This window comes from Prunus persica, chromosome G5 (genome assembly GCF_000346465.2).
Source record: "Prunus persica cultivar Lovell chromosome G5, Prunus_persica_NCBIv2, whole genome shotgun sequence".
NCBI classification, from domain to species: domain Eukaryota; kingdom Viridiplantae; phylum Streptophyta; class Magnoliopsida; order Rosales; family Rosaceae; genus Prunus; species Prunus persica.
The window spans coordinates 4,678,741-4,702,212 of NC_034013.1; the positions used below are offsets into that span (position 1 = coordinate 4,678,741).

The window sequence follows — 23,472 nt, forward strand, 5'->3', positions numbered from 1 at the left end:
GAGTTTTCAATTTCCATGGAGAAACAATGCCCAGGCCAGATCATAAATACTATTCTCTGAAGAAAATTTGTATGATTTACAAGGGCTAAGTACAGAAGAATTTAAGAATCTTTTCCCTCAAAAACCAAATGTGATATAAATGGAGGCATATATTAGCTGACATAAGTACAATTCTGTTCATATTGAATTAGTCATCACAAATCGCTCATTCTTGATAGAATATGAAACAGAATATTATCATGTGTAAGAGAATGTCTTAGCAACTTGAGGCATAAAGTGTAAACAAATGGGTATTATTAGTTGCAGATAATAATCAAACTTCCACTTAAAAGACAGATATATCAAATACGCGACCAGTTCCCCTGAAGAAGAATATGAACTCATCTTGTGTGATTAAGTGATGTGCATAATATAATTAAGGAATCTTATCCTCTGTAATAATTGAGCAGCAAAGTTAAAGATGTTTTATGCAAATCTATTACATATATATATGCATATAATTGTTTTGGAGTACTAATTCCTATGTGAAAATCCGGATATTATTATTGTGCAGACGCTGTGTATTTTGTATTACTCCTCCTTGCTTTCCTTTTTGTTTACCATGACGTCCGCACGGTAATAATGTGTGAACATCCAAATAAGAGAATAACTAGTATATATATATATATGGATATAACTGTTTTGGAGTATTCCTATACTAAATTATAATACATATGCTTAACTTGAAGACTTTCTCGAGCTAAATGACAAGCTAAGTTCACTGCACAGAGGAGTATATTGATTCCAAACTCATTGAAATATTAGGATAATGTCAAGTCAACACGTGACAATATAGACAATCCTTAAGGCGCACTTCATTGTCCATCCTGTTGTGATTAACGAATCTTTATCACATAAATGTCATATCAGAATCGTTTATTTTTTAAATCATCATTTAAAGTCATCTTTGAGAAAAATCAATCAAATTGAAAGCTGTTTAGCAATACATATTTATTGAATAAATCAACAATTTTAGTTGATAAGAATGATTAAATAATTTCCAATATGATCGATTTTTGCATAGATATATAACTTTTAAATGACGATTTAGAAAATAAACAGTTCCAATTATGACATATTCGTAGCAAAAATTCGACATAGGCTGTGGTCCTTGCAGTATATGCCAGCAACTAAAAGAAAAATGTGGTAGCGTAGGAAGATAATCACTTGAAATATGAAAATTTTCCAGGAAAAATGGAGATAATCAGGCAGCATAGGTAGCATCAAATCGTGAATACGTTATAAATAAAAAAAAAAGAATCAATATATTGTTCAAAATACTCTGTATTCTAGAAACCATTTAAAGGCAGCTTATGGGTTTTTGTTTTTGTTTTTTTGTGGGTGTGGGTAAAAGGACCTTTGTTTTCAGCAATATTGTATAAAGCATTTATACAATATAACAAAATGAAAAACCTGCCCAATTTTTATTCATCTTTCAGTTTTATGTGCACCAAGTTAAAATACTTGAGTTCTAGAAAGTTGAAACACACTTGCCACTACACCAGTCCAAACAATCTTTTTTTTTTTTTTTTTTTTTTTTTTTTTTTTTTGGTGCTACTCAGTCCAAACAAGTTGCACCTACACAAAATTGTATGATTTTGGTCATGTTGGTGACCCCACTTTCATCTGTCAAATCTCCACCGTCTATTCTCCCTCCCCCTTCCTTTATATAATAACCCCACCCCTCTCATTGTTTGTCTAAGTTCTTTCTCTTATTTGGCAATTTGGCACTCCCACCACCTTCCTCTGTCTCACCATCCTCTGCACTCCATTTCAAATTTCTCTACCCCTTCAAGAAAACCCAATGGCTTGCTTAGAGGTCAGCAAGCAGGTGAGAAAAAATGTTTCAAATTACAATGCCCTTCTCTCTCTCTACCCTCCTTGAGCTCCAATTTGCTCAGTTTTTTCTTTTCTTATATGTTAAATTCTCCAAGAAACCATCATCTTGTGCACCATGTACATGACTTCCTTCCTTTCTTTCCCGTTTTTTTATTTCTCCTCAAGAAATATTGGACAACATGCATTCTTTGGCCATATAAAGATTGTTGCTATAGTTCTTTAAGAAATATTTTTTCCATTTTTCTTAACAACTTTCAGGGAAAGTTCAAAGAAGATGAAGATGCATGCACTCTGGATGGTACAGTTGATATGCATGGGCAGCCTGCAATCAGAGCAAAATCTGGAAGATGGGTTGCTGGGATCATCATTCTTGGTAAGCTCTCCACAAGAAAACAGAACACACACAAATTTCTTAGTTTATTGGGTTTCTTTGATAGTTTGTGTTAATCTTGAATTCCTTGAAGCTCGTGCACACTTTTCTTTTTCTTTTTTCTTTGGTGATCGTTGAATTGGTCATTTTCAAAAACAAAAATTTGGTCACTTTCCAAGGTCCTCTGATGTTGGGGCTTAGTTTGATGTCCTTGTTGCCTTATTGCTTGGTTCTCACTCAGCTTATATACACAGTAACTTTAGGTGGTTTTATATCAGGAACATTCAAGAACATCCAAACAAACTAGAAAACAGAGTTTATCTGAAATGAAAACTTGTTTATGGATAAGCAGTTGGAAGAAGAGTTTTTTTTTTTTTTTTTTTTTTTTTTGGGTGGGGGGTTGGGGAGATATGTGATCTGTCAAATACAAGTCATAATAAGTGGAAGGGGAAAAAGACAATATAAGTACATGGGAGAGGTAACATTTGGCACTGAAAACCAAACCAGGTGTTGCAGAGACTTTGTTTGTTGCATGCTGGTGTTTTAGCCAGCTCACCATCACCAAGTTTTTAGAGAAAGAAAAATAGACACCATAGCTTGAAGAGAGAGAGAGAGAGAGAGAGAGAGAGAGAGAGAGAGAGAGAAGCCTTAAAAGGCTTAAACGAAATGACAAGAGAATTGAGAAAAGCGAGAAGGTGAGGAAAGCATGCATTCAGAGTAATACGTGCCGGACACGTAATCAGTCCCTTGATCTTCCGTGACGTGGTTTTCTGCCACGTGTTTTTCTTCAATATTTAGGTTAAACAAAATTTTATGGAAGCAATTGGGCCCCCCCACCATCCCCAAATTTAATGTCTTCATTCATTTATTTGTAACCGTAAAAACTAGTCTCTGATTTTTTTAGATTAATATCGCTGGGTTTATGAAAATGTCCTACTTTCCAATATAATTTTGTAAAATTAGGCAATTAAATAATTTAAAGCATGACTGTAAAATCAAATAACTTTGTCACACCCTAAAGCTTTTCTTCTTTTTTGCCTTTTTATTAAAAGGCAAAAAGGGAGCATACCATACAAAACAGCCCCGATCACCGCACGAGTTTGGGTGAATTTCGGTGTTAAAAAGAATTTTTTTAAAAATAAAAATTTCGTAGACTTTTATTAAAATATTGCATATTTAATTTTTAAAATAAATTGAAAGCATTTGCATGGATGGCCCTTGTCGCAAGGTGACCTTTTTTTATATTTAAATTTTCCAAAAGGAACCTTTCTTTCTACCAAGACTATTTCATGGTGAAATGGTTTACACGCCACAATTCCATTAATTTTACTGTGGCAGAGCAACCTTATTATATGTGCATGCTTTTATCACATTTTCTTGTGGTGCTTGTCAACTTGCTAAATATATAGCCTGAGTGCACATGCATGATGATTGATGCTTATTAATTTCTGGCCGGTGATCTGTTATGAGGAGTCTGATTTCAGTTAGCTATGATTGAAACAGAAGATGGACCATTTGTTAATAACTGAAACATCTTGAACATGTTTGATAAATTCTAGCCATATGTGGGCTTTGATTTTGTTTTCAAATAAGTTTTGGGAACTTCTCTTTTCCATTCTTAATGCTTAGGACTTTGCTTGGAAGCAACTCTGAAAACGATTTCTCTGATCACCCCGAAAGCCTAAAATTGATGCACATGAAACTTCATTACTCTTGGGATGTTTTGGTTTGAATCTTAGCAAGATTTTATTCTGTACAACATTTACTTGCTTGAAACTCCTTATATACTTTATCAACCTTTTGACACTTCTCTTATTGGATCGTTCGATGAAAAACCAGTGAACCAAGGTCTGGCTACCCTAGCATTTTTCGGAGTCGGAGTGAACCTGGTCTTATACCTAACAAGGGTGTTGCAACAAGACAATGCAACTGCTGCTAACAACGTCAGCAAATGGACTGGAACGGTCTACATCTTCTCCCTTGTTGGTGCTTTCCTCAGTGATTCGTATTGGGGGCGATACAAAACCTGTGCTATCTTTCAACTAATCTTTGTCACAGTAAGTATGATTAGCTTTATTTTTTTCTTCTTATATGCTCTTGAAATCGGAGCGAGTATGAGTTAGTTTTGTTTTCAACGCATTGTTTATGAGACTTGTGTGCATTTGACAACAGGGTCTGATATCATTGTCACTATCATCCCAACTCTTCTTGCTGAAGCCAGAAGGTTGTGGGAGCCAAGAAGATCCATGTGGAACACACTCAAAGTTACATGTTTGGTTATTCTACCTCTCCATCTACCTCATTGCCCTAGGAAATGGAGGGTACCAACCAAACATTGCAACATTTGGAGCTGATCAGTTTGATGAAGAGGACAACAAGGAGGGGCATTCAAAGGTGGCCTTTTTTAGCTACTTCTACCTGGCTATGAACCTTGGTTCCCTTTTCTCCAACACCATATTGGGATACTTTGAGGATGAAGGAGTTTGGGCCATTGGGTTCTGGGCATCCACTGCATCTGCATTTGCAGCTTTGGTCTTGTTTCTTGGTGGGACTGCTAGGTACAGGCACTTCAAGCCAAATGGCAACCCGCTTTCAAGGTTTTGCCAAGTCTTAGTTGCTGCGATGAAGAAATGCAGGGCGGAGATGCCACAAGGTGGAGACGACTTGTATGACGAGGCTAAAAAAGAGTCTTCCAATAGCAACCGAAAGATCCTCTACACCCATGGATTCAAGTAAGAGTGCAGCTTAAATTCATAACTCTGTCTATGTTCTTAAAGTTGGCTAAACTTTTATGGATTTAGTTGGTATGCACTATGGTCTTTCGATTTGAGACAATTATCTTCCATAGGCTCAATAAAGCAATCCTGCTGAATTTGGGCATCTTGAACTACAAATTGATTTTCCCATTTTAAGCTCTGATGATAAATGCTATTGCCAACCCAACCAACTGATTGGAAACCAAAGCCTGACAGGCTTAGTTACAGTCAGTTTCTATGACTATTGAAATACAGAGCTAACTCATTTTCATCTCCATAAACTGCAGGTTCTTGGACAGGGCTGCATATATCTCATCAAGAGATTTAGATCACCAGAAGCAGGGCATTTGCAGCCCATGGCGTCTCTGCCCGATCTCACAAGTGGAAGAAGTTAAATGCATTTTAAGATTACTCCCAATTTGGCTCTGCACCATTCTCTACTCGGTGGTTTTTACACAAATGGCTTCTCTCTTTGTAGAGCAGGGAGCTGCCATGAAAACTACTGTTTCAAACTTTAAAATCCCACCAGCTAGCATGTCTAGCTTTGACATCCTCAGCGTTGCAGTTTTCATTTTCTTTTACCGACGAATTCTTGACCCAGTTGTAGCTAGAATAAGGAAATCAGATGCTAAAGGGCTTACTGAGCTCCAACGAATGGGCATTGGCCTTGTTATTGCAGTCTTGGCAATGCTTTCAGCAGGAATTGTGGAGTGCTATAGGCTTAAGTATGCCGATAAAGAATGTCCACATTGTGAAGGGTCGAGTTCCTTAAGCATCTTCTGGCAAATACCTCAGTATGCATGCATAGGAGCTTCTGAAGTGTTCATGTATGTGGGTCAACTGGAGTTCTTCAATGCACAAACACCAGACGGGCTGAAGAGCTTTGGGAGCGCCTTGTGCATGACATCAATCTCACTGGGTAACTACTTTAGCAGCTTTCTCGTGAGTGTGGTCATGAAGATCTCAACGGAAGATGACATGCCAGGATGGATCCCCGGAAACCTCAACAAGGGTCACCTAGATAGGTTTTACTTCCTCTTAGCTGTCCTGACATCGATAGATTTGATTGTCTACATTGCATCCGCCAAGTGGTACAAGAGTATCAAGTTTGAGGGAAGATTTGAAGCAAATGATGATGAGCAAGGAAACTTCAAAGTCTGATGTATAAAAAACTAAGCAGACATGTTAAGACCTATGCTAGCAACTTATATTAAATAAGAAGAATGAGGTTGGCAACAAAGTCAGGAGGAGTAAGAGAAACCCTTTTCTCACCACTCCTAACCCCGTTTCTCTCTGTATCTCCGCAGCACCACACTCTACTTTTTCTACCCAGGAAGTGTGTTTAAAGAGGTGGGTAACTTCTGGTTTAGGTCTCACATCTTTCCTCATTCTCATTTGTTTGTTTTATTGCTAGCCATAGAATTAACATGTGCTGGTAGAGAAATCTATTGTAATATGATTGGGCACTCTGTGAAGCTGTAGCACATAACTATGTAAGAGAACTAATCTCTCTCTCCAACCTTAATGAAAGCACCTCTTCTCTCAGACTTAGTTTGCATGTTTCTTCAACAGACATAACCTACCAAAACCTAATTTGGCTACACATATATGAAACACATTTATGGATGAACCATGTTAGTAAAGGATTGACTAGAAAAAAGGGCAACTGAGAAAAAGGCATCTTCCTATGATCTAAGTTTTCCGGAAGACGATTTTCCTAAGCAACAAAGAAAAATGTCAGAGTAACCAAAGATTATGATAAGTTTTTATCTGAGAAGGATGAAAATTGCAGTTTATCTTCCTGGCAGAATGTTAAGTTCCTCAGGGTGAAACTTGGCAAGGATTTTGTTCGGGGAAAGCACCATAAACTAGCAACAAGCCAAAGCTCCATAAACTAGCAGCAATCTACAACTATCACACAACAAAACAATTCTTTACCAGCTGGCGACAAGCCAGAGAAAGATAGATTTCATCATACACACAGAAGACAACTAGGGTGGATATCGGCAAGGGCAACGTTAAAGAAAAGGACCAAAAATAGAAAAAGGAAAATTGCATTCAGAAAGAGAGGTTATGGCTCGAAATGGCATAGATTTACAGATCTGGATCCATAGATTTCTGTGTACACATATACCTAGAAACACAAACAAATAATTTCAAAATTTTACAGGACACTATTGAAACATCTAAAATTCGTAACGACACAACTCCTTTACATTATCGTTTACGAAGTTCATTTGATCTACCCTTTCATTGGAACTTGGAACAAGTGTTCACAAGATGTCAACTACTTAAAACTGAAACTTAATTTGAATAACAGTAACTATAAGAGAAAGAAAACTCCTCAGAGGTTCAAAATCAACTTTCAACTTTACGAACTTGGATATGATGAGAAGATTCTCGACGCCAGATTGGTTGTGCACCACTTTGTACAAGAGTAACAAACTGCCCCTCTTTTAAAAGACCTTTAGCCTGTGCAACGAATAATGGCAAAATTCAGAACATTTGAGTATAATGTAAATCAGATAAAAGGAGACACACAATTGAGAAATAAGTAATCACTAACCACTAATAGCTTTATTGCTCTTGAGAAAGTCTCCTCCGAATCATTTGAGAACTGCATATATATGGGGACGACACCATGATAAAGCACTAACCTCCGCTTAATCCTTTCTCTGCTAACAAGAAATTATGTCACAAATTTAAGAACAAATAGCGAAAAGAAGTTTAAATTGCTTAAAATCCCCTACATAGAAAAAGAATATCGATTGCATTTGCAATAACCCTGTGAAGCAAAAACCAAAGGGAATGTGAATGAAATTTTTTTAATGGCACAGCAAATCTGAAGAATATGCAGTTTTCAACATGGCAGTTTAACGTAAGTTTAATTTATTTTTTATTTTTTTATAGCAATATCTGTAGAAATGCTGTACTAGTGCCCAACAGCCTCCATAAAAAATGCTTTCAGCTTCTGCAGTCAAAAGCTTCAACGACCATAATGCAAACAATTATTGCATGAAAACTTCTATAAATAAAAGTATGCAACAAAAACAGAGATGGAAAACTGGTTGGCCTCTATCAACAAAGCTGTGGTAAGTTAAGGGCTATACCAAGGAGCTGGTAATCTTCCTGACTGATCGTTTCTATCTATAACTGTTGAGTAGGAGGTCAAAGAGCAACGCTTAGAGCAGAGAACATTGTATCACCTTTTCTCAGAAGGTTAAACAATTTTTGAGGCCCTTACTTACAGGTAAATGTATAATGCCCACATGTATAAAGTTGACATGGTTTTCCGTGTACAATCTATATTTGAACCGCATACACGTTCACTATAAGGCAAAAGATGCAAACAAAAGATAACTAAGAATCAACTGCAGAGAGCTAATATACATATATATGTATATGTATGTCATCCAATATATAAGGACTGACTGACAATAAATGCAGCAAGCTGCAGCATGTCAATCATTCTAAAGTAGAAATTGTTTCAGAAATTGTTTTCCAAGATATAGATCACAACTCAACATGTGACCTTAAAAAATTAGAATACTGGACTTACTCATTTGTGAAGGCAAAGATTGTTGAGCAAGGCCGATAATGACTTAAAAGCACAGCCATGGATCCTGTCCTCGTGAAAACAATGATGGGTGTTTGGAGACTGTTTGCAATAGTTGTGGAGTGGAAAGCAAACATTTCCCCCATATGACTCTGTGAAAAGTATCCACAAAGTAATCAGATTCAATGGGTAGATCTCAAATCAACTGCAGAACATGCTAAAATTTTAACCTCAAGCAACCCAGCACCAAGAAGTTCTAAAAATAAAAGGCATATACAACTGAAAAATATCAGACCAAAACGAAACGAAAAAAATCATATTTCCAAAATAACTTATACAGCCGAAAAAGTACCATAATTCCTCAGATGCAATCATTGCGTACCTTATTGGCCCTCAATTCAATTGGAGGAAAAGTGCTAATTGGTAGGCTTGACTCAGTTCTTAAAGCCGCAGTATGCATTACTTTAACAGCTTTCAATGGATGCCTAGATTTAGAATTGCAGAATATATAAAAATATGACAGTTGTTCCACATATTGTCAGCATTAAAAAAGTATGAAACTTTTCACAAAAATATAAAATAAAATGATATACTATATATATAACTGACAAATGTCATTGGCCATGAATGAGGGAATCCAGAAGAAAGAGAACAACCAAGGTTCCTGAGTATCTACAATGTATTAGGCAAGTAAAAATTAACACAAATATAGGATTCTCTTGCTCTCTCACTATTACAGAGAAACTTATAAAATAAATAATTACTTGGTCACATGGTAACAAAGTCAGAGTTTACTCCGAAATGGGGAACACTCTAATTAATCTTGTATGTCATGGGATGGCTAGCTCGCAATCAAAGGTGTTGTTATGCAATAGACTCTAGTGGCATAAAAATAAATAAAAACCAGAAACAATCTTGATAGCCAACTGATACATGACATAGCCCAAACTAGAACCAGGACCAGCATAAAAATTGAATAGATGGGTGTCAACAGTAAAGTTTTTAAAAGAGGATTAATAAAAAACTTACTGGCAGTGAAAATATGAAAAGGTATTCAAGCAGGTCAACCTAAACTAGCCCATCAGATATGTCGAAAAAAACAATTAATAAATTATTAACTGGATGAATTGGTATTTTTCACGTCTGCGAAGGTTGATAAAAGTGACGAAAACCATCACTGATCATCCCAGGATTTATAGAATAAGAAAACCAATCACTAATGAGAAATGCAATCCCCATATTAAAAACCAACATAATAGAAAGAAATTTTCACATATTAAAAGTGACGCAATATCTACAAATAAATAGATTATAATTTCTATCAAGATAGAAACCGGAAATAAGTACTGTGACTGCCAAATGTCAACCAGTTGACTTACTTTCCATGGGCAGTTTCTCCAGAAAGCATAATTGCATCAGCACCTTCTTTTACTGCAATTGCAATGTCAGAAACTTCTGCCCTGGTTGGAGTAGGATGATCAATCATGCTCTCCAGCATATTGGTTGCTACAATCACTGGTTTCTTCATACTGTGACACCTTCTAATGATGTCCTCCTTTTAAGATAACACAGGATTCAGTTACATAATAAAATTAGCTTCAAAATCAACCATAAAGGTTAAAATTCAACTTTATCATTTGAAAATGATAAGGCTATACACAGACATAGAGAGCGCATTATTGCTTTCAGATGCAGATTATAGTCAACCATCACAAGCTATGTTATATAAGCAGCAAATATTATCACAGATGCAAACAAACATATTGTGACTCTGAAACATCCTATTATTTACCATCTCTAAGCCCCAGATATTCATTAGCAAAGGTACTATTGATTATTGAACTACTGTCTGGTTTTGAAAGTAGTCTTGAGATCTCTGATTGTATCAGTCTCCATACTCCTATCAGTAACAAATATCATTGTCAGAAAGCCGAATCTCCCACCCAAATATCTTCCCAAAATCCGACTCTTCCCATTACCCACAAGAAGCTTCATCAGAGGGGACAAAGAAAGGTAACCTTGAGAAAAGTATTTCCCAGGTCTTTGGAACAAACTCCTCTCAACAATCTGAGAATTCCATCCATTCGCATGGACTCTTCATTTGCTAAAGAGGCAACCTCCACAAACACTTATCAAGAAAATCCACTATTTCTCTCCTCTAGATTCCAAAACCGCCCTTCTCCCTTCACAGCCATTTGTTTCCTCTCCACTCCTCTTCCATGGAAATCACTCATCACTTTCCTAAGATCTTAGCTCCCTTAATTGGCACATGAAAAAATGGACAAATAGAAAGTAGGCATGTTACTAGGCACTGATAGAAAAAGTAAAAAACAAAAAGAAGGGTGCACGAAAAGGCTGCCTTCAAGAGGAAGAAGGGTTAAGGCACATAGCTAATAATATGGAGTACCACCCAAGATAAGACATAAGGTAACTCAAAGGCCGCTCACCTAATTCACAACCCAATTCTTTAGCTAAGATACACTAGAAATGGTAAAGATACAACTATGATGAAATTACCTGCAATAAAGGAACTTCCTCAATTGGAAGTTCAGCTCCAAGGTCTCCACGAGCAATCATGGCCTATAAAGCAGACAGCGAAACAAGAAACTGTATAATAAGTCATTGCTTATGGTGGTACCAACATATCAAAGAATAAGGATGGCAGGGCTTTTGTTGCATGCAAGAAAAAAAAAAGTTATAAATAAAGACAAACCCCGTCAGATGCAATAATTATCGAATGAAGATTCGGTATAGAGTCCGCACTTTCTATTTTTACAATAACATGAATATCTGCATTGCAACCTACAGAAGAGGCGCAAATTAAGTTTAGGAGACAATACTATAAAGATCCACAAAGAAGAAATGTTACCTGAATAAACTGATAAGAGATTGAAGAAGTTTACCTTTGAGATAATCTTTCAACTCATGGACCACCTCAGCATTTTTTACAAATGAGACAGCATAGAAGTCAACTCCATTGTCCACTCCAAACTTGATATCTTCCCAGTCCTTTTCTGTAGAAGAGACCAATAAAGGAGACCAACAAATTGAATATTGTGTGCCTCTTCGAATTTTTGAAAATCAAATGGACTGATGTTCGTATAAACACCAAAAACATTGGTGAAGATTACCTGTTATTGAAGGCAGAGTTGCACTTTTTCCACGCACATTTAAATGGCGCCTTGATTTTAGTTCTCCACCATCAACTACCACACATTTAACCAAATCTTTTGTCTTTGACTTCACAGCTAACGACATCATTCCACCTAGCAGAAAGACATGATATATCATCAGGTCTCTTAACCATGTGAGTAGATAAATAGAACTGGGATGATAAAGTAAAATTACAACTACTTGAACTTGCTAAATCAAACAGATTAAGATACATATAGTCCCCTTCCTTTTTTAAGAGAGATCCCTCTTTGCAAGAAAAAAGATAGACAGCATTTATGGGCCCACCCTGCAATGTTGGTCCCATGATTTGAACCATTCACTTTTTACGTCACCATTTAAGAATCATTCCTACAAAAAATCAGCTAACAGAGACTCGTTCAGCCATTTGATTATCCTCATTATCATTTCAGTATTTATCTGAAACATTGTGTCTATGTACTTGGTCATAGTTAGATGGCCAAATGGTTTCCAATTGAACTATTCTTTGTAAAGGGATCCTTCAATGAGGAAAGTAGACAGTTCGGATTATCGTATCACGTTGAGGGGTGGGCCCACATGTGATTCCTTAACAGAGGCACCATCTTCACAAGTTTTCCCTGCAGAAAATATATGAGGCCGGTACTGTAGCCAATGTGATTCACCTGAGAGGCCACAATTACCACGGGCAAACATATTAATGACGAGGAACACATTCCACGCTATGAACTCAACTCAAAACAAAAAAAAAAGAAAAAAAAAAAAGGCCATTCAAACGGCCATACACAGTTATTTGAACAGCCTTTGTTATTCTCACCAGTCTGCATGCAGACAATTTCACACCTAATCCATTTCCCGTGTGTGTGTATGAACGGAAATGTTCTCTCGCCACACAGTGGCATGTCAGTTTGGATCCCTAATTAGGGAGATTCTCTTCTTTTTATCGTAAAGAAACTAATCGAGTATATTTTTATTCTTCATGTTGAGAGTCTGGGAACATAACCAGCCAGAGACTTGGGAAAAGAACATCACCCTATGCCTATTTATACCAAAAGACTACTGAGTTGACTCTTGACATCAGGGTGGCCAGTTTGATTCAGTAAATGGCAAGATGCAGTCGGACATTACGTCCAATACATCTGAAAACTGTCAACATTTGTGGCTAAGTTCTTCCTTGATAACTCCTATCCCACCAACTTGAGGTTAACAAACACCAGCTCACTACAAAACTAGTCTAGTTCTATAATATTACAGTTGCCATTAAAGTTGACCAAAGCAACAACTCATAATGCACAACAGCTATGACAATAATCTGTAGGTCACTCTCACCAGTTACAGAGTTCCAAAACTTAGTGGAATTGTGTGCACAAACAAGGTCCTTCAGTCTCTTTAATGAATTTACTCAAAAGAGTCAATATTTGATTTACCATACTTCTAAAACCAAAGAAAGACATGCTAACAGAAATATCATATCACATAGGATGAAAAACAAAAACAAATTGACTCGTCCACAAATTCAGCACCCACAAAATATTATGCTTACCATCAACTAGAATAATGTCACCAACATCCACATCATTCACAAAGTCGTCATAGTTTACACTAACTGTGTCCACTGTGCTAACTCCTCTTTTGATTGTAAAGTTAAACTCTTGTCCCTCTTTAAGAAGAATTGGTTGTGGTACATCTCCACTTCTAACCTCAGGACCCTGCATGAAGAAAGAAAAATCATATATCAACCATAACCTCAATGGTGATTAGAAAGAATCAGGATGAGATATTCAAAGCCTTTATGCTAAAACAATTATTTACAATGTGATAAATATGAGGCATTCATTTGAGAGTAGTACACTAAATATTGAGAATGAAAATCCAAATTAACACATGCTAAATGTAAACGAAACTTTTAATCTAGAAGAGGGCAATTTCTGCATTTTTCAAAAGTCCAGTCCTATTTTATGATACACAATTTGGAGTAAACTAAAACAGTAAAAATGAAAATCACTGTTTACATAATAAATGTAAAATTTCTTCATGAAAAGAAGCAGAGTGAAGAAAAACAAAATATACAGGCCAATGCAGCAATTCTTGATGCAGAAACCTGTGCTCCTAACTATAAGTTAAATAGGATATGAGCAGGCAAAGAGTGAGAGAGAAAAAGCAAACAACATGCCTTGGTGTCCAGCATTATGGCTACAACCTTGTCTTCAAATTGAGAGTTGTATTCTTTGACAAGATCAATGGTTTTCTTGTGTGACTCATGGTCCCCATGTGACATATTCAAACGTGCAACATTCATTCCTGTCTCGGCCAGTTTCCATATCATTTCACGTGAGCTTGTTGAAGGACCAATTGTACATACTATCTTAGTTTTCCTTATACCATCTGAATATAACTTTGGCTGGTCCATAAGGTAATCATTATCAGACTGAAGTTCAAAAGTTGAGTCAGCCTTGTCCTAAAACAAGACAACAACATTTCAAGGTTATAGATTTAGAACACGCACAAGTGATACTATTAACTGCATTCTAATGAAGCAACCGTCTTCAATACACAAAACATAGCAAAGCTAGAAAAAGCATTAAAGCAGGCAATAAATTTACCATGCATTTACTGTATTTCTAATGCTAGAAAGCAACTTAACTAATCCAAGAATCTGTATTCAGCCTTTTAAAAGGAGAAGGGTATTGCAGTCCCCAGCTCCTCACAATGCAAATGTGACGACTGGCATCTTATTTTGTTCGTTTATCCTAAACTTTCTCAGCAACCAAACAGAGCAATATCACGAGAAACTAAAGATTATAGGTGTTTTTATGTCTACTTGAAGTAAAGGAAGAAACTTCAGCCCCATGTGCCTACCAATTGAAATACCAATTATCTAAAATTTCGAAATATTCAAAGTTTTCCACACTCTGAGAGACGGAACAATACAAAGCCAAATTATAACACGCACAAAAGCCACATAAATTCAAGAACTATTGACAACCCATGTTATGAAAAGGACAAAAGCAAAGCTCCCCAAAATAGGAAAAACAGAGAGAGCATAAAAAATGGAAACAAGAAAAAGCAAACTTACAACGCTCCCCACAGGACCATTGTGTGAGTCAAAATGGCCTCTGCTGCTGTCCTGGAAGATCCCAATTGATTTAACAGTAAAGCTTTGCTTCTTCTGAGCATACTTTCTTCTGGGTCTACAGTGAAACGCAGTAAAATCACACAGGCTCTTGGAGGAAGCCAATCGATCAGTGGCTCTAGACCTTTCAGGTTTCAATAAAGACATTCTTGCGGGAACATTAAGGGTCGCCATTGAAGAAAAGCTTGGAGAAGTGAGAGTGTTTTGTTAATTGTTACTGACGAAAGATAGAGAAAGGAAGCTATGGCCAAATTGGTAATGGTCCTACGAGCTATGGTGAAATGAGCCGAGGGACGAGAGAGAGTCTCGTTGGAGCAAAAGGAAAGGAAGAGAGTCTGTCCAGGATTCAGACAGTTTGCACGTTCATTTCTTCTCCTGTTATTTATATTTTCATTTCTTACATGTTTTCCCTTCTTTTTTTTCTGGTAAATAATAATATTGGAGACTATAAAATTAAAAATAAAAAGTATAAAATAACAGGTGTGTCAATAGCATAGTATGAATAAATATTTATTTATATTATAACACAAGAATATATATATATATATATATATATATATATATAATGACATCCCTCAAATAAGCTTACTAGAAATACACTCTTGTAAGGCCCACCATACATTTCATTTTATTAATCCAAACCTTCTTATTTTGTAAATATTCATTTTAAGATTGTCTTAGTAAAAAATCACTTGAATCCGAATATCATTTGGCCACTCCATTAAATTATTAAAATTTTAGTAGCAGCACATTTTGTAGGTTTGGATTTTAGATATCATTTGATCATCTTTGCACATTTTAGATGTCTAAACGGTTTCTTATTTGTCTAATTTTTTGCAAGAATGATCTATGAATGAAAACTTAAAAAATAAATGATTTGGATTATCGGGAAAAAAAAATTATAGAGTATTCTAAAGAGCGTTTCTCAATAAAATTATTTGAATGATCCCTCAATAAAATTAGACTATATATGGATATATATTGTGACTCCTATACTATACTATAAGTAGTTCAGAATTAATGACATTTTGGCGTTTAACCCTAAAATAGCAAACAACGTAGCCAATCAAAGTCATGTAGTTTTCTAGGGTTCCTTTTAATGTTGAAAAAGATACTTTATTTAAACACCATAAAAATATACGGCGGATATGATGAAATTATAACCATAACCATGAGGTCGATGGACAAACGCCACACGAAGATATCTATCTCTTACTCTTAATATTATAGAAGGTTCCCAGAAAATTCTGGTTCATAAGCATATTCTATGACACACACCCTGACACCCACACAAAAGATAGAAGAAAACAAAACTAAAAAAACCTGGAAAAAAAAAAAAACCGTGATATGGTCCCCATATCATTTTATCCAAAAGAAAAAAATAAAATCAATGAAAAATATAAAGTTTAATGACCTGAGCCAGGCGTCCTCCAAACCCTTAATTTCCAAATTAGTTTAACACTCCCTCTTGAACCCTAAGCCCTAACCCCAACCACCACTCCACCGGGACCGACCACCTCCTGCCGCCGCAACAGCCCTTGCGTTGCCGCCACCGCCCATAATTTTTCAAGTGAGTATAATTTATATTTTTAATGAAATTGATATATGTTGTATTTTTTTATGAATTATAATTTATTGATATGATATTGATATTGTTATTGTTATTTGGATTAGATTTTATAATTGATTGATATTGTTATGTTTTTTTTTTTTAGTTGGATTGATATTGTTATGTTGTTATGTTGATAATGTGATTGGAAATTATAAACTAGTAGCAGTGGATTATTGACATTTGCATATTCATATGATAATTTAGATAAAATTTATGGACAAGGCGGTGGTTCCGGGGTTGCGGGGGTCAGTTGACCACCCTTGCTCCTGTTAACTACATGCAGAAGTTGGATGTGCTGTGTTAATGAAAATTCACTAATGGCTATAAGCTTAGTGGGTTGGCTCCTTCCTATGCCCTAGGACTTCACTCAAATCATAAAGGGATGTGCTGCGGTTGGGCTAATTCTTAGATTGAAGTTATGTTCGTAAAGAAAATTAACTGAATTTGTACTGCACAATGTGTTTGCTGCTTGCCTTTGATTCTGCTCTACTTATTTAAGGTCATGGATGCACAAGGAGAGAAACCTTTGGCATTGTTTCCAGCTAAATTTCAAAAGAGTAAGTGGATAAAATGAGGTATGTTGACTCTGTTCCCTATAAAGTCAACCAATTTCAACAAATTCTTGTAAATGTACCCAAAAAGACATTGTTTTTGCATTCATTTTCTATGCAGGGAGCTTTGTTGTTGTTGATGCAAGTGGAAAGGAGAAGGCTATTGAATCTGGCAGCAAAGTGGCATGCAACAACTGTTTTACGAACAAGTTCATGCGCTTAAGAAATCACCAAAATGGTGTGTATTCTCTTCCCATCTTAAAATGAGGTGCCACTATCTCACTATATGTCACCCTCTAAAACGCGGCTTGCATAAACATTTAATAGTACAATGTCCTTTTGTGTTTCGGTTATCAGACTTTGAAACTTAACTCATTTTTTACTCTGGCTTCCTTCTTATGGGTGAAGGTCTACTGTTTGAGCATTATGTTGCAACTTAATAAAGTTGGAACTGTCAAAATTCTTTTTTTTTTCTTTTTTGTTGTTGGAAATAGTAGTCCAACAAGCCTCCCATAGTATCCATACCTAGCACATAATCCTACCGAAAGATAGAAAAAGGTTTTTCATGGAAGTGTAGTGTGAAATCCTGCAGCCTTGTGGCACATTTTCTGTAATATTTTTAAGTGTTAAAGATAGTGGCGGAGGTATATGAAGGCCTGAAGGGGCCTGGATCCCCCCAAAAGTTTGATAATATTTGATTTGTGGTCCTCTATTCCTACAGATTTTAGAAAGTAAATATGATAATTTTGCTTGTGGCCCCGTCAAGATGTGTTTCTCTTTCCAATTAAATATATATAATAATAACCACTTACCACTTGACTAAAGGTTGTGAATGTTTCTATCCTCGCGCCTGTTTTGGTTTTTTAAAAAGTAGAATCTCATGTCCATCAATATATTAATAAAAAAATTAAAACAGCCAATCAAATAAAGTTTCAAAAAATTTCCTTTATCAAATAGGAAATAGACTTTTACCCAAATAAAAAAGGATTGGGATTTTAATTTTTGTTCCTATATAAAGTATCATGAACTTAGGTCGAAGCAGCCGCACACAACAAAAGAAAATAATTGAATTTGGTTGTTTGCTCTCCAACCTCCTACTTCAGAATTTCTAATTTCAGGTTAGATAACTTTACATAGTCTTTTTTTTTTCCTTTGTTTATTTACTTTTTATGAGAATATATTTGTATATGTTCTATGCATAGAATATAATTTTATTTTTTTATTTTGGTTTGTGGTATAATTTATCATGTCCTTAATAAAATTTGTAATTGGTTTGTAGATGAAGAAACAACCTAAAATTGATGGATTTTTCAAAAGAAAACATATTGAAGTTACCTCATCTGTACTTGATTATAACATTGAGACAATAGCATATGAAAATCATTCTGGATCTCCAAGAATTGAGACTACTGATAATGAAGTTGATATTAGTACTTTAGAGCGCGACCTAGGGCTACGTCCTCAAATATGGAATTATCCTGTTAATCAACGTGACGAAATTCGACGAGCTTACATTAACGTCGGTTCATACCAACCTATACTTTCCAAGTATCCAAAATCTGGATCAGTAACTCATCAGTGTAGCTTTCAAAGTTCATGGTTCAAATTATTTCCTTCATGGTTAGAATATTCACCTGTGAAAGATCCAGCTTTTTGTCTACCGTGCTATCTTTTTAACAAACCATCTGGACATTCTGGAAAAAATGCTTTCACTCTTGAGGGATTTCAAAGTTGGAAGAAAGTTAGAGATGGAAAAAATTGTTCTTTTCTAAATCACGAGGGGAAAGATCCTAACTCCCCCCATAAGATTGCTGAAATATCATGTTTGGATTTGATGAATCAATCCCAGCATATATAGAAAGTCGTTGAGAATTATTCTTCCCAAAATATTGCAGACAATCGACTACGACTTAAGGCAACAATTGAAGCAGTCAGGTGGCTTGCATTCCAAGGATGTGCTTTTAGAGGCCATGATGAAAAAAAGAATTCAATCAATCGTGGAAATTTTCTTCAAATGTTAGAAATATTGGCTGCATATAATGAAAAAGTTGCTAGAGTTATCTTAGATAACGCTCCCAAAAATGCCTCTTACACATCACCACAGATCCAAAAAGAAATTTTACATGTTTTTTCAACTAAAGTAAAGAAAGCAATCTGTGAAGAAATTGAGGAATCAAAGTTTTGTATAATTGTTGATGAAGCGCGTGATGAATCCAAGAGAGAGCAAATGGCTATAGTGTTGCGATTTGTTGACAAAGAAGGTCTTATTCAGGAGCGCTTTTTTGGGCTTGTTCATGTGTTAGACACTGAGGCATTAACACTGAAAAAAGGTATATACTCTATATTGTCTCATAATTCACTAAATATTCAAAATATTAGAGGACAAGGATATGATGGTGCAAGTAACATGCGAGGTGAATGGAATGGGTTACAAGCTTTGATTTTGAATGATTGCCCATATGCTTACTATGTTCATTGTTTAGCACATCGGTTACAATTGGCATTAATTGCATCATCAAGAGAAGTTATTCATGTTCACCACTTTTTCACTAAATTGACTTCTATTGTCAATATTGTTGGTGCTTCATGCAAGCATAATGATGAACTGAAAAATGCTCAAGCTGCTGAAATTGAGCACATGATTGCAATTGATGAGCTCGAGACTGGGAAAGGAATGAACCAAATCGGCACCTTACAACGTGTTGGTGATACTCATTGGGGTTCTCATTTGAAATCAATTACTAGCTTGGTAAATATGTTTAGTGCAACACGCATAGTTCTAATTAATATAATTGATAACGGAACTACTTATTCTCAACGAGGAGATGCTGATGCAGCTTATGAGGCAATGACTTCATATGAATTTATCTTTATCTTACATCTTATGAAAGAACTTATGGAGATCACTAATGATCTTTGTCAAGCTTTGCAATGTCAATCCCAAGACATCATAAATGCCATGAATCTTGTTTCTTCCACTAAAGCACTCATCCAAGAATTAAGAGATGATGGATGGGATTCTTTGCTTACCAAGGTGAATTCTTTTTGTAAAGCACGGAACATAGATATCCTAGATATGAATGCTCGTTATGTTGCAAGACGAGGTAGAGCTCGCCATCAACAAGATGATTTTACGATTAAGCATTATTATATGATAGATATTTTTTATGCTACAATAGATTCTCAACTTCAAGAATTAAATAGCAGATTTAGTGATCAAACAACAGAGCAGCTTATTATAGGGTCGGCTTTGGATCCTCATGAAGTGAATAAATCTTTTAGGATTGATGATATTTGTCAATTGGTAGATAAGTTCTATCCGCAAGACTTTGAAGATCATGAGAAGATAGGTTTGAGAAGACAACTTCAACATTTTGAGAGTGACGTCGTTAGACTTCCAGAGTTCAAAAACTTGTCAACAATTTCTGATCTATCTCAATGGATGGTAACGACTAGAAGATCAACGACATATCCACTTGTTTATAGAGTGGTTGTGCTTGTGCTTACTCTTTCTGTTTCTACAGCAACTGCAGAGCTATCATTTTCTACTATGCGTATAGTAAAAACTAGGCTCCGCAACAAGATGGAAGACGAATTTCTCATAGACTCTTTGATTATGTACATCGAAAGGGAAATTGCAGAAAAGTTTAGCATTGACTCAATCATAGATGGTTTTTGAGATATGAAAGAACGACGAGTGTTATTTTGATACCTAATTGAATAAACAATTATTTTTTGCCTTTAATTTTTTCAAACATTGTTAAGGTTGAAATTTTGAAATTTTTTAATGTCTTGTTTGGTTTATATATTGGCCCTCAACACATAAATTCCTGGCTCCGCCACTGGTTAAAGAGACAGGCACTCACGTGCATCTCCTCCACCTCATTTTCTGTAATGTTTTCAGTGTTTGTTAAGACACAGGCACTCATATGCATCTCTTCCACCTCATCTCTTTTTTTTTGTTGGTCTTTTGTTCCTTATATTTGCTTTGCCCACCCAATGCAGGCCAGAAATCTTCAAATCCGCAATTCCAGATGGGTGCAACGCAAGTCTGCAGGGAGACACTACCTCCCAACAAGAAGAGAATGAGCTTGACTCAAGTGATGATGATGGACTTCCTCCACTAGAAGCCAATACAAACAGGATGAAACCAGTTGATTGGAAATCGGGCACATAATCGAATTCTGATTCAGATACAGATTGATAATTCAAAATCAGACTTAGGTTCAGCAATTGATTCTTGAATATTTGTACAGAAGATGTATGCTGAAACAACTGCATCCATATCCAAGACAACATGAAGTGAGGATAACAATGTCAAACTTGTGTCCGAAATTTTTGGACTGAATTTTTGTTGACCATGTATGTAATCATGTATTAAAATACAGACACACTATTAATCAATCCATTCATGTAATGTTTAAACGTTTATGCAGAGCCTTCCACATGGAAATATTCTCATTCAAAGTCCAGAAGTGCATGATTATTTATTTTTGGGGATCGCTAACAACTTTCTCGCTAATCTTCTCTTTTGGACCTTCTCTTTTTTGGTAATGACATGTGTCATTTTTCTTACAATTAAAATAATATCATTAATGAATGAGACCAATTAGCTTTTATTTTCCAAATTTATTCTTTTATTTTCTTATGTGGCGTAAAATTATAATAAAATATTTGAAAATTCAATTTAGAAAATAAGAAATAAGATTACAGTATTCAAAAACTAAAATTAAAAAACCCTTATCCCCATCCCAACTCCTTCTAGCCGCCACCCACCAACACAAACACAAAGCTCATCCTCCTTCATCTCCCCACCCCCATCAATCCACAACCCAACACAAATGGAGGAAGCCCACACTGGCTATGGTTGCTCTACTTTATCGCCTTCTTCACACTCCCTTTAACTCTCTCTCATCACCACCATCCCCCAAACTCTCCCCAACTCCTCTCTTACCCCATTTGTTGTGAATCTCAAAGCTAAAACTCATGAGAAGCTAGAGAACCTTGGAGAAAATCGAAGTATTGCCAGCCTTTTCTTTTAAAGCCCGGCCCATTTAGGCCCATGGAAACCCTACATGATGGGTAGGCCCGAGCCAAGCCCTTTGAAACCTCGATTGGCCTGCAAGATAAAAAAAATCCCATAAAGCCCAACCCGGCCCGACCTAATGACTAAACATATGCTCACCCTTATAAAATTTCTCGATTACACCCTTATCTAAATACTTAACGAATACCAAAATCAATAAAACAAACTATATAACTTCATAGCTCTACACCATCAGTGGTTGAGTGCCTTTAAAACATCTCACCCAAAAATAATGAATGTTGAAGAGTTAGAAATATAAGACTGCTATTGAATCCTGTCCAAATATAGTGCATCTGATATGTAATAACCAGTTGTCCCACTTCAACCTGCATATTGATACTTATACATGCACTTGCTAATGTGAGAAAGCAAAACCCATGGGGCGAGCTTTGGCTTTAAATTCTTTGGAAAAGCGGCCAGCCTATTCCGGCCCGTAAACAAGGTGAGATGAATGAATTTGACTTACCCATGGAGTGAATATTGATCTAGAGATGTTTCAATAGGCTCTATCTATTATATCACAGTTGTCATCTCGAGGGTTAACTCCCAAAGTGTTCTCTCATTGTTTGAAGGGAGATGACAATTGAGGGGGTATACAGTATACTTGTTCTTGGTGAGATTTTGGAGCCAAGTATTGGTTATAGTCCTCTTGTTCCGCAATGGTATGTCTCTTGGAAGCCTTTTCTTATTTCTTTCTACTTGTAATCTTTATTATCAAACTGTGAATTTTGTTTGGTTAAGAAGCTAAATAGTTAGAATAAAATTCATACCAAGAGGATCAAAGACGCCAAGTGGGAAAGGGAATGGGAGAAGGAAATAAAGACTACTCACAGGAATTCACAAGCATAAGAATACACTTACTTGCATTTTCGGGGGGAGGGGGGTGTGTGGGGGGGTGGTTGTTGTTGCTTGGGTTGGTAAGTGTAATGGGATTGAGATGTTAGACAAACATTAAAATTTGCCTAAGTTAAAGGACAATAGCAATTTATATGATAATTGGTTTTTAAAATAGTGATTATTGCCAAAATTCTTCTAGTGTGTGTTGCTACCATTTATTATGTGAAATCAATTTATACACCAAGGGTCAGTTAGGTGTTGTCACTTTTGGCTTTTTAAGCTTTTACTTCTTAGCTATCTAATATTCCTTATTTGTTTTTGAGTGTTTCATATAACATCCTTCACTATGATTTTCATGCACCATTATTATTTAAATCTGCAGAGCATTGCTGTCAATGGGCAAATCTTGCCAATTGATCCAGCAGCTTTCACATCACACAGCAGAGGAACTATTATCGACTCAGGAACAACATTGGCATACCTTGTTAAAGAAGCTTACGTTCCTTTTGTTAGTGCTGTAAGTTTATTCACTTGGTCTTATTT

The 23,472-nt window shown here is 36.0% G+C and overlaps 2 protein-coding genes and 1 pseudogene across 3 annotated transcripts; 2 read left to right on the forward strand and 1 right to left on the reverse strand.

Annotated features, from left to right (window-relative positions):
• LOC18775907 (protein NRT1/ PTR FAMILY 7.3) lies at positions 1,731 to 6,549 on the forward strand. The gene is made up of 5 exons (XM_007210813.2): positions 1,731 to 1,870; positions 2,137 to 2,251; positions 4,088 to 4,305; positions 4,421 to 4,980; positions 5,292 to 6,549. The coding sequence occupies exons 1-5, from the start codon at positions 1,844 to 1,846 to the stop codon at positions 6,163 to 6,165; spliced, it is 1,794 nt and encodes a 597-aa protein (XP_007210875.1). The 5' UTR covers positions 1,731 to 1,843; the 3' UTR covers positions 6,166 to 6,549.
• On the reverse strand, positions 7,043 to 15,209 carry LOC18777684 (pyruvate kinase isozyme G, chloroplastic). 2 transcript variants are annotated; one of them, XM_020564373.1, is made up of 13 exons: positions 14,787 to 15,209; positions 13,884 to 14,168; positions 13,254 to 13,419; positions 11,692 to 11,826; positions 11,464 to 11,574; positions 11,274 to 11,362; positions 11,078 to 11,140; positions 9,940 to 10,115; positions 8,943 to 9,045; positions 8,564 to 8,712; positions 8,253 to 8,333; positions 8,115 to 8,157; positions 7,603 to 7,679 (listed from the first exon to the last, which is right to left on the reverse strand). In XM_020564373.1, exons 1-12 carry the CDS (start codon positions 15,015 to 15,017, stop codon positions 8,148 to 8,150), a joined length of 1,599 nt encoding a protein of 532 aa, XP_020419962.1. In that variant the 5' UTR covers positions 15,018 to 15,209; the 3' UTR covers positions 7,603 to 7,679; positions 8,115 to 8,147. The 2 variants fall into 2 exon arrangements, with proteins under 2 accessions (XP_007209969.2, XP_020419962.1); XM_007209907.2 differs by lacking the exons at positions 8,115 to 8,157; positions 8,253 to 8,333 and adding an exon at positions 7,043 to 7,476 and having other exon boundaries at positions 7,571 to 7,679.
• Positions 15,860 to 21,183, forward strand: LOC109949304 (annotated as a pseudogene).